This window comes from Polypterus senegalus, chromosome 11 (genome assembly GCF_016835505.1).
Source record: "Polypterus senegalus isolate Bchr_013 chromosome 11, ASM1683550v1, whole genome shotgun sequence".
NCBI classification, from domain to species: domain Eukaryota; kingdom Metazoa; phylum Chordata; class Cladistia; order Polypteriformes; family Polypteridae; genus Polypterus; species Polypterus senegalus.
Window position 1 is genome coordinate 22,624,508 of NC_053164.1, and position 12,143 is coordinate 22,636,650.

The following is a 12,143-nucleotide window of genomic DNA, read 5'->3' on the forward strand; positions in this document are numbered from 1 at the left end:
TAAGCAAGGACCGCCCGCATCACAAATTCCCCGGGAACCACTCCGGCCACGTCCCCTCTCTAAGCCGCGAGTGTGGCGATTATTTATTTTAAAAAGTCACCATTTTGACGTAAGCTGTGGACCCGCTACACCACAAGCAACCATTCCTGGAAGAAGCAAAGAAAAAAGCTGCACATTACAAAACAAAATCAAAAAAAAAAACATCGAGAGAAAAGAGGGTGAAATTAGTTTTATTGTTAATTTTCGGAATCATAAAAGGAAATCTAAACATACTGTACATCTAATAATTCTCAAATGTAAGTGGTTTACTTCAGAAACTGGTCTGTAATCAAATCTGACAGCCTATGAATAATCAATTTTTACTTTTCAACAAAAATACATTTACATTGGTGCTTTTTAAAACATAGCAACATCAGATAAACCTCTGAGCAAAAAAAGTGCAATATTAGTTTTAGAAAGCAAAACTCAGGTTTTGGGAATCCTCAGTTGTAATTTTTAGCATTTTTCTAAAGTTCACACTGGCGCCCTAAATGGACATTTAGAGGAGGTGAAAATAAAAAAAAGAAATACAAGAGAGAGAGAGAGAGAGAATGACACCGATATAAGTGGTATGACATCAAGGATCCAAAAAATAAAACCTTAAACAGCACAGTAAACCTGATTAGAAAAAATGCAATTCCTGTCTGAAAAAAACAACCAGAACTGAACACGATGAACATCATTAACTGTACTCCCCGTAGAGCCACACAGCCTTGTGGTTCCACTCATCAGAGGAGAGGCAACTTACAAAAAAATGGCCCAGGTCATATTTTGAAATTGCTTTGCCTCTTGTCACATTCTCTGAAACTGTGTATTTCTCAGTTAATGGAAAATTATCTGCAAAACAAAAATAAAAATACAATGCTGAGAAAATTGGGCATTTAACTGTGGAATATGTATCAAAGTTTCCATTTAAGTGTTTATATGCACTGATAGAACAGCTACTGTATATTGTTCATTGGTGTTAAGTACCAAAAGCTCTGCTTCAAACCTAATTATTTCAAATTTAATATTGCATCAAGCCGAGGATTGTTATTAACTTTACACGACAGAGCTAAATTAAGAAGTAATGAATGTTGAACCAAAAATAGACTTAAAATCATGTAGTAAGTTATAAACTATATCTAAACTATATAGTGTTTGTATTGTGAGCAAACAGGAAATGCTACAATTATTCTCCGTTCAGATCAAGAAGTAGCAATATTAAATAATGGAATATTTGTCCACCTACTAGGGCACTGAAAAAATAATGGCATTCATAATGATACTTCTTTCTTTCTTCTTTAATTTCAGAGCTTTAATACCATGACTACTCATACCAATGACATGTGATTGCCAACATAGTTCTAAGAAATAAATAGTGGATGAATGAAAATGGACACTTAAAGGTAATCATTAGGTACTGAACAATTGACAATGGCAAAAAAAATTTGAAATGTTATGGAAATGAGTTGAGCCAGCCCTTCAATATGGGTCATTCTATGTCAAATCAAACAATGGCCCACTCGCTTCGGGAAAAATGACCAGGTGTACCCATGTTTTGATGTACTTTCCAAGATACAGCCAGTTTGTCGATGGGCTGGGGGGCTCTGTCAATTTTATCCAGCCTCATTTTTTCCGTAGCTCAAGAGTTAAACCACCGAGCAGGCTCAGACTTTGCATGCTGGTAAATTAATAGGTATACTATGTGACGAAATTAAAACTTTCAAAGCAACCCTTTGAAACTGACCAAGATTTTATTTGAGTTTTTGGCTTAGCTATGGAAGCACATATTTGTAACCAACACAGACTTTTGATTTTTATTTCCTTATTCATATAACTTTATAGGCTTTCTGAAAAAGCAATTAACAGAAAATTAACTGTATCAGGTTTTGAACAGCAGACCTCTCCAATCCAAAAATCATTTTGGATTTCATTTTCAGAGCACCCTATCAGTACATGGGATTGTTCGGACAATTTTTAAAATATTTTCTATTTATTATTCATTGTCCCTTCTTTCTCAAAACACAAACCTTACTTTTCTTGTTTTCTTGTATTTACATCTTTCATGTTTATTTTCCATCCAAATCATACACTGAATGTGCCAAGTGTCAATAATGATAATCACTGAGTTTTCAAGCTGTAAGTTATCAAACTTTTTTTCATATCAAATGATGATGTCCTGTCTCATGTTGCTGAACAGAGAATGCGGTTCTCAATGGTCAAAAAGAGTACCTGGTACTCAAGAACACCACTGTTACATCCCTACACTTAAAGTCAGCCAGGTGTCTGGTGAAGACAGTCAATTGACAGTCCGAATATGCACCACTGAAGAAATAGCCGAGATCCTGCCCTCTCACGATCACACTCCTGATGGATCAGGTACATCCCTCACATTAGACCAGTGTCCGATTAGAGTATATGTTGGGTGCATGTATGATGAAAAATGTTGGATTGGTGTGATTTGTGACAAGACTGAAGCAGATTCACACATCCTGATATGTTTCCTGCCTCCATACTATGCTGCACAGTCTTTCCATTAGCCACCTAGTGACAGTATTTGTTAGGTGCCATTACAGTGTGGCATTGCACTGCTTAGTGCACCTACAATGGTCAGTGGGAGGCCGTGCCATCTTGATCTCAAAGACAAAGATGCCCTGTTGCTGCTGCAATACCAAAATGTTAACATTTCATTATATCTAGTGCTGTATTTAATGATAAATCAAGCAACTGCTGTTCATGTGTTGTGCTTAATGTGCCTTGGTGATTGATTTTTTTCCATTAATCCAATACCCAAGTTAGTGATGAAGAACTTAATAATTATCATTATTAACAAATGGTGAATTTAACACATGTTTAGAATGGAGAGTAAAAATGAAAGATTCATACATTTCTTTTTGAGAAAGGGACAACCATGTAGGACACAGAAAAAATTGTTTAAAAAAATGTCTCGTCATTCCCACAGTGCATTAAGTTGGTCTGATGAAAATGCTTTTTTTTCATATCTGAGAGGTCTGCTGATCAAACCCTGATACAGTTTCTTGTTTGTTTATAACCTTTTGAAAAGCCTTGTGTAGGCATCTAAAATTTCAACAGCCTATATCAGTTAGAAGTATGCTTTCTGAAAGCCTAAATACAGTATGGCAAAGCTAAACACGTGAATTCCCCCTTTTGAAGGTCTTCTTTTACCAAGTGGTGTCATCTGGACCAAATATTTTGATATTTCATTATGTATTAGTCCTATAAAGGTACCAGTATTCAAAATTACAGCCTGTTAGGTGGTCTAGTTAAGATATGATCTTGTGAAATTGATGAAAAAATAAAGCTGTGGCAAATTTGACACCCCTCTACCCTCACCAAATTGGCTGTATCTTGGAATGTATTGACCTTACACCAATATAACTTTACAGGGTGTCTCCTGGATAAAATGGGTGTTGTTTTCAGAATTCTTTGAGACCAAACTGCATGGGATTTTTGGAAAAAATCGGTCGATTTAACATGGAATGATCCATACTTAAATCACAGAAACTTAAATTCTTATTTAATCTTTATTTTAAAACATCAAAATTCATCACAAGGGGCTGTAAAATAACAAGCAAGACTACATTGATATGTTTCAGTTAAAGTACTAAGTGTAAAGAAGAAGAAAGTGAGAAGTACAGCAAAGTAGACTTAACAGCATGGTTTATTAAATAGTTTATAAAAAATGAAATAAGAATATAATTACAATCAAGTAGAAATGCAAGAGAAAATAAGCTAGTGTTAAAATGAAACCTGAAAGAATCCACTGACTGCACTTACTTAAACATCTACAGGGGGTCGAGAGATCTGGAGAGCTGGACCCACAATACTGAATGAAAGATCATTAAGAGTTGCAAAACAGATCTTTGGAATTTTGGGCAGGTATGTGTCAGATTTGGTAAGGCGTAAATAACAAAGTTGGGCATTACGGAGTGTTAAAATCTATATAAAACAGCTTTATAAGCCACAAGGTGAGTTGCGTATATCACTTAACTCGATATACAACTAGCCAGTGAAGTCAGGGGAGGGGAGATATGGGCATTGTGTTATGCACATGTCAGAATTCTGGCCACAGCTTTTTGAACTTGTTGCAAATAAGTAGATGCTTCAGGAGGACAGGTCATGTCAAATTTGGGAGATGCTTCAGGAGGAAGAAAAGTAAATTCATTACAAGAATCTAGTTGAGAGATGACGAAGGGGTGGCAATATTCTGTGATTTCTGACAAATATAGGGATGTGGCTTTCAAAATTCATAGCTTTCAAAAGTAACTTTCAAGTCACCACACAAACCTAAAAAAGTATTCTAGATGTATTTTATTCCCATTACAAAATATGAAGAGCTCTTAATACAAACGTCTCTGAAGATTCTTAAGTCTTAAAATGCTAAAAGCCTACTTTATAATATGTGAGGTACCACCAAACTGAAGACAGACACAGAGGTAGAAAAGGAGGAATTGTAGACTATAGTCAGACTCTCCAAAGCTTTCAAGTCTTACAAAAAAGAGAGAACAAAGAATAAAACAATACAAGAATCCTGTCTTGGCTACAGTTTGTACTTGTGAGTTTACTATCTGAAAACAAACAAACAAATAAACAAGGATTAACTGAAGAGAACTAAGGTGGAAATCAAGGACCCTAAAGAAAACACGATTTTTGTCTCAGGTTTGAAGAAAAACATGGTGGTACAACTTAACACTATACAGAAGAGCCTTCTATGAGCCGATAAGCCAAAAGTGGAACTTTGAGGTGTGCAAGTCCCATTATAATACAATCCATCTCAAGAATATTGTATTGTCAGGTAAGGATGCAAGTCATGGTCTGGGGTGTGTTGTAGTGCTATATACATGTACTACCATAAGAAATTCACAATTCTACGGGAGAATAGCAGAAAATCTGGCTAGTGGCTGAAGCCAAATTTTGCTGGAATCATGGATTAAGTCTGTTTGGCAGACATGGATTTTCCACTCTCTGACTATGCAATCTCATATTTATGCAAGAGTTGAATTTATTTATTTTCCTACAAAATGAAGCGATGAACAAAAGTACATAAAAAAAAATGTTTTTCAGAAAATTTAAAATAGAAAAATCTTACTTGTACAATATATGGATATGATGTCACCATGCTAACCTGGAACATTTTATGGTAACTTGTGCACTTTCTACTTATGATGTAAAAATGGCAAATGTTTAAAGAGTGATGCAGTTCTTTTCTAGTTACAGAATATTTTATTGGAAAGAAAAGTCTGCTCCAGAACACAAAGGAACAAAAAACAAATTGAATAGATAAAAAAATGTTTTCCTTCAAATTCCAATAAGTGCACAATATTCTTATCTTTTGAAAACTGTAATAAATAAATAAATAATATACAGTATATCTGGATTGTTCAGATGGTCCTCTGCAGTGTTATCAAGTAGTGTGTGTGTGTGCTGGCAGAAGTAAAAGTTAGTTGGAAAGTTTTAGGTGTCAGGGTAGTGTAAGTGCCCAGTTGGACAGACAGACAACCTGAGCATTGTAAGTCACTTTGGATGAAAGCATCGGCCAAATAAATGTAAACGACTCCAGTGTTGTTGGACACTGTCTGTGCATACGTTATACAGGACACACACGCACAACAGAATCATTCAGAGTTTATAACAAAGGCAATCTGTTCACAATAACAAATATGATTATTGTGCATTTCAGACATAATAATAAATAATAGTAATACATTTTATTTATATAATGCCTTTCTCATGCTCAAGGCACTTACAGAATAAAAGAACGAACGAAAGGGTGTACAGTATATAGCACTGTACAAACCAAATAAATAAATAAAGAAGATTACGACAGTAAATTCAGAGAAAAAAAAAGCCTAACAGACAACATAATTGATGGTCCAGCACACACACATACAGGTTACATGAGCATCTTGACAGAGAGGTAAACTGAGAGAAGGGTAATAAAGTCAAGTAGAGCTAAAAGCCTTTTCTGAACAGATGAGTTTTGAGTTGTTTTTTAAAAGAATTCATGGAATCAGCTGATCTAATTAATTTTGGTGGTCCTTCCAGAGTCTGGGCGCTATACAGCTGAAGGCCCTGCTTTCACCCATGGAGTGTAGATTAGTGTGGGACACAGATTTGATGAGATCACCAACAAGATGGACTGTGAAGGAGCTCATTTTATTAAGTTGCATTTTAGTCCCAATTTGTAGGAGTTCAGTTTTGTTGCAATTTAATTTTAACGAGTTCTACTCTATCCATGTTTTAATTTCACTAAGGCAGGTTGTGAGCTGAGAAAGCTCTGATGAAGTTCCACTTTTAACATTGAAGTAGAGTTGAGTATCATCTGCATAAAAATGATAGCCCAGTCCATAGCTACGGATAATATGGCCAAGGAGAAGCATATAAATACAGAAAAGAAGAGGGCCGAGGACACAGCCCTGAGGAACTCCTTGTGTGACTGGCACTGAGCTGGACCTGCTGTTGCCAAGACTAACAAACTCTTGTCTATCAGTCAGATAGGACTTGAACCACTGGAGGGCAGTGCCAGAGATACCCAGCATGTTCTCCATTCTGGACAGTAGAATGTCATGTCTGACCTGAATGTCAAATGCTGCACTGACGGATAACAGAATGAATAGGCTGGTTTGTCCAGAGTCTGTTGCCATAAGCAAATCATTGGGTACCCGTAGCAGAGCAGTTTCACAGCTGTGCTGCACCCTGAAACCAGACTGAAAGGGTTCCATCAAATTATTAGAGGTTAAGTGATTGGTGAACTGGGAGGCTACAACACGCTCAAGAGCTTTTGACAGGAAAGGTAAGTGGGAAATAGGCCGGAAGTTGCTAAGATTGTCAGCATCAAGACCAGACTTTAACATTGGGGTTACAGAAGCAATTTTAAAAGTGAGCGGCACAGAGCCAGTGTCAAGGGATGAGTTTATTGTTCTAACAGTCGAGATTACGGTATGAAGGCAGGATTTAAGTAGTGTGCTGGGGATGGGGTCCAGTACACAAGTAGTCGGCCTCATCTTACAAATTAGGTTATTAACAAACGCAGATGTGACTGGTGAGAACTTAAGAGAAGGAGCTGGATGGAGTGGGAAAACAGATGTATTTATGTTAGTTGAATTATTTAGATCTTTAATTTTGTTACAGAAAAAGTGGAGGAATTCCTCACAGACTTCAGTAGAAGAGATAGTTGGGACAGATGTGGGTTGGAGTAGATTATTAAGTACAGAAAACAAAACCCTTGGGTTATCGTGGCCACTTTCTATTATTCTGCCATAGTGGATGTTCTTAGCAGCAGTTAGTGCTTCTCTGTAAGCTCTTTGGTGGTCAGAGAAAGCCTGGATGTGCACGGTAAGGCCAGTCTTGCGTGACATTCTCTCAAGGCGTCGGCCAGCTGCTTTCATAGATCGCAATTCTGAGTTATACCAAGGAGCTGAACGTTTAAAGGAAACCTCCTTATGTTTTAAAGGAGCTGTTTTATCTAATGCTGAATGAAGAGCTGAGTTATAGTGGTCAACAAGACTATCTAGTGTTGATGGAATAGGTGCAGACAGTAAAAGATCAGAAATGGATCCAGAAAGGATAGAGGGACAGATATTTTTAAGGTTTCTGTAAGAAATTTGTCGTTTACAGGTAAGAGGAGGGAAAGGCAGTGAGACAGTAAAAATACTGCTTTATGGTCAGAGAGTCCCAAATCAGTGCTGTAAATATTGGCAACAGATAGTCCGGAAGTGCAGATCAGATCCAGTATATGACCACCAGAGTGGGTAGGAAAATCAAAACACTCCAGTAAGGATAGGCATTCATTTCTCAGTTTAGATGTAGTAATGTCAATATGGACACAAAGAAGGATAATTCTCTGAGAGTAAGAGCTTAGGTGGGTTAAAAGTTCAATCACAACAGATAAGAAGGATGCATTGTATTTTGGGGGACGATAAAGAACAATGAGTGAGACAGGAGCCGATTCCGTTATTAGTTTAAGAGCCAGGCACTCAAAAGACAGTGGACAGCCAATTGGGATTCATTTGATGTTTAAGTCTGCTCTGATAATTACTGCATGCCCACATATATTAGCACCTATACACTGTAAGTGCCAGGTAGGACAGATGGGCATCCCGACCAGGATGGAGGCAGAGTTCTTTCCTTAATTTATTTTTTTTTATTTTATTATACTTTATTAATCCCGAAGGAAATTACTTGTTTTTTCGCATACCCCTTGGGGTCAGAGTGCAGGGTCAGCCATGGAAGGACCACTGGACTGCAGACACAACCCGCCTGGAACACCCTATAATCTTTGCTCCAGCTGGGATTAATCAGTAACGAGTAGACCAAGAGAACATGGATTTTGGGAACAGTTCATTCCCCCACGCAGAGCCTCCTAGTTCTGACAACAGATATGAAGTGGCGGGCTTCTTTTCATGCCAGACCCAAGGCAACACTCTTGAATGGAGAAAGGAGGAATAAATGACAGAAAATTTGTATTAATGATCTTTTGATGGGTGACTGTTGAAAAGGATTGGCAGATGAATAAATATATTTTTCTTAAATCCATAATGGTATTGGGAATTACTGTGTTTGTGGTTTGGGGCTGTGGAGCACCTCCTGGTGGTTACAATAAATTCTTGGGATTTTCAAGAAGTAAATTACACAATAACAGATATTTGCAGACTAAGTGCTCAAGAATCCAAATTCATCCCAAGAGACTTTGCCATTGCTCTGCTCAGTCTCTCATGTTTCTTCTGCTTCCCTACACTGTCTTATAAAGCTCCCTCTCTCCTTCCTTGACATTACACAAAAATAGAGTGCATAAAAATGCATTGTTTCCTGCATGCTGCATATTTATGTTTTATTATTGATATAATAAATTGTAAAATCAATGCTAAGCCTATTTATACATACTATACTAGCAAGCCCAATTAATCATAAAATATTGGTCTAGATCTTAAATTAAAGTGCTGAAGAGTCATCTAATTGAGTAGAATTTAACAAAGTGTAACTGCTGTCCACAGTACTTACAATGTCCTTCTCAATACACCCATTCCAATGTGTTTACCACATATACTAAAAATATGCATTCCATTTTCATTTCATTAGATTGCATATACAGCTGACACTATAGCCTAATAAAGGAAATGTTGAATATAATTAAATCATAGGAAAAAGGACTGATAGAACAAGTACCAACCTAATTGGAGCCAACTGACCAACACACAGAGCGAAGTACCCAACCGTATAACTGCAGGGGTAACTCGGGTCCTGGGAGGCCAGTGTATTGTCCAGTGATATTATTATTATCCATTGGAATGAAAAATGCAATAAATTTTATTACGTAATGGATTAAAAAATGCATTCCAATATATGGCACATCACAAATAATAATGTTGAATATGCCTAAAATTGTAACTGCTGGACTGATGGAAATTGCCCTGTTATATACGTAGGATGAGCATAACACAACCATAAAGGCGCTACATTAAATCAAATCATATTTGGCCTATGGTATATTCAATTGACTATTACCGCAAGTACTAAATTTAAACAGGTTGTTTTTTTTTTTGTTTTTAGGTGAATCCCAGGACTTAAGGACATGTTTTACTCTGACATCTCGTCACCTTTTTATCTGAGACTTAACTGGTGTTGTTTGTAGTAATGGCCAAGAAAACATTTGAATTTCATGTTTTCTTTGGGAATGGAAATAAACTTTAATGGGATCCGGAGGACCAAACCTGAATGGCACCAAAAAACATTAAAATCCACATGTCAGTATCCAGTAGTATACTGTAAGAAAATGAAGCATGTTCAAATGAATTTGAGTTTTTGAATTGAAGACAAGGCTCTTGACCAATGACGAGGGAGGAAGCAGGTGTTTCTATCCAAGTTAACTGTAACCAATAATTTTGTAAGAAATATATAAACAACTGCTTATTTTACAATCTTAATCTGCTCCACATTGATTGGCTGCCAGAATGAGGCTAAAATTATCATTTTTAAATGCAACACAAGACTTGGAACTGTGATGAAAAGTTGTGAGTGAATAATGTGGTCAGCCACCCCTGTGATTACAAGTTGTATATGTTTGACAACCTTATTGGTAATGAAATTCAGCAACTGCAGTTTTTAAATTGCAAATGTTTTATACCTAGCAGTTGTGTTCAGTCCTGTGATGTCATGCTGACATGAGCAATGCAACAAGAATAACAGATTTCTTACCTGCAATGTGAGGTGGCATCACTGCAACATAATCCAGACCAGAGCTCTTTAGTACTTGGTACATCCCATCATGATCTTCTGTTACAGGTATCATACGAGGAGGCACCATTGATCGTTCCCACAACAGAAATACTTTAAACAAAAATGAAAAATTAAATTTTCAACATTAAAAAAAAAGAATTAAGAAAATATTAGGGTATTCAAAAATGACAGCAAATAAATATGAATGCAAATTTACACTACTGGTTATGTTACAATAGGTGTCCTTATGATTGTCTGTTTAGCAGTCTTATAACCTGTAAAAAGAATATGTCTTTTAATTTATTGGTGCAAGTGCCAATGGTCCTGTACCTTGGCCAGACAAAAGGAGTGAGAGAAATGATTGAACAGGATAATAGAGTCTTTAATTGCATTGTATAATTCTTAATTCTACATTGAGATAAACTCATTTTTTCCAGCAGGGATGTCAGCTTAAACACTTGGTTTCAACTTTCCTCTCTTTGTGGTCCCCGTCCCTTTCAACATCTATTTTATCTGCAGGCGACATCTGTGCTCCGAACATGTTGAGTCTCTTTCTCTCTTCCCCTGTTCTGCCTCATCTCTTGTACTTCACCTCTATCACTCCGGAGTCCAAATGTGTGCCTGGAAGTCATCATAGGTTTAGAAACAGAACCATTCATTACCTCTGTAGTAAACTTCCATCTATGTTCTGGGGTTGCCCTCCTGCAGATGGCACTTTTTGGCTTCAAATTAAGTTTAAGGTAATATTACAGTCCTCCTTCTCACAAAGGTTATGAATAGTTTAGCCGTCCTTTTTATTTAATAGAAATTATGACTACCTATATTCCTACAGATATGCCGTGATCTCAAGTTGTAGGTCTGCATTAAATGTCAAAGAAAAATAAAACTAGTGTAGAAAGCAGAAACTTTAGCTAATAGGAACCAACACTTTATTATCGGCTTTCCAATATTGCAGACCTCCAACTGGTATCAGCATTGACAAATTTAAATTAAAAGTTTTTTTTTTTTAAAAAACTCTTGTAAGAAAATTTGCTGAAACTGTTTATAAAACTTGCTATTTAATCAAGAGTAGCCATTGGTTGGCCATTACTAATTTTTGCCCATTTTTCTTTTTGAGATCCATGTTGGCACTAAGTCCACCTAGTAATGGATGATGGATGAATTTTCAGACACTTTGAACTGAAGTCATTTCCATTTGCATGTAGAATGATCAATTTCAGAATGTCGCTAACCTAGGACAGCTGGTGTGTAACTTCAAAATTTAAACACGCTCTATGTGTATGTGTGTATGTGTATAATCATAATGCTTCTTTTGTTTCAATGTTGCTTTTAGTTTATACTGCATTTCAAACGAAATGCTTAATTATTTGATAGCATTACACATTGTAGCAGGAGAATGGGCATCCCAGTCAGATTGGAAGAAAGTTCATTACCCGAAAAGAAGGTCCGTGCATTAATGCAAGTGGATTGGCCATCAGGGCAAGGAAATAAATTTGCACCTGGCTGGTATGATTTAAGAGACAGATGGAGAAAAGCCAAGGACTGGGAGTGGCTCCATCCCCCATACACTAAGTGGCAGTGGTCCTCGTATGGCAACCCAATTGGGACATCCACAGGGGTGCTTGTGATGTGGAGTCCAGAAATGGAGCCCTGGGGATTGATAGAGGGCACTGTCAGAGGAGGACCTCCCTACTTTTTCTATAGCTTGAAAGTGCTTCCATGACGATAACGTAAGCATTCCCGGGTGTGACTTACAAGGAGTCCACTGCCTCACTTAAGTCGAGTCAGAGTCGGGAGGCAGCGGGCAACACTCATCCGAGGTAGAGAAGGGGAAGAATTGTTTATTACTGTTTATTTTTCTTATCATTGTGGCTCATAAATCCTTC

At 37.1% G+C, this 12,143-nt stretch overlaps 1 protein-coding gene across 1 annotated transcript in view; it reads right to left on the bottom strand.

The window, feature by feature from the left end:
• Positions 1-214: 214 nt before the first annotated feature.
• Positions 215-12,143, bottom strand: part of blvrb (biliverdin reductase B) — a 34,506-nt gene continuing 22,577 nt past the window's right edge. Inside the window, exons 4-5 of the mRNA XM_039768161.1 lie at positions 10,237-10,368; positions 215-876 (exon numbers count right to left, since the gene is read on the bottom strand). Of these exons, the coding sequence (XP_039624095.1) occupies positions 722-876; positions 10,237-10,368 (287 nt within the window). The 3' untranslated portion in view covers positions 215-721. The remainder of the gene's footprint in view (positions 877-10,236; positions 10,369-12,143) is intronic.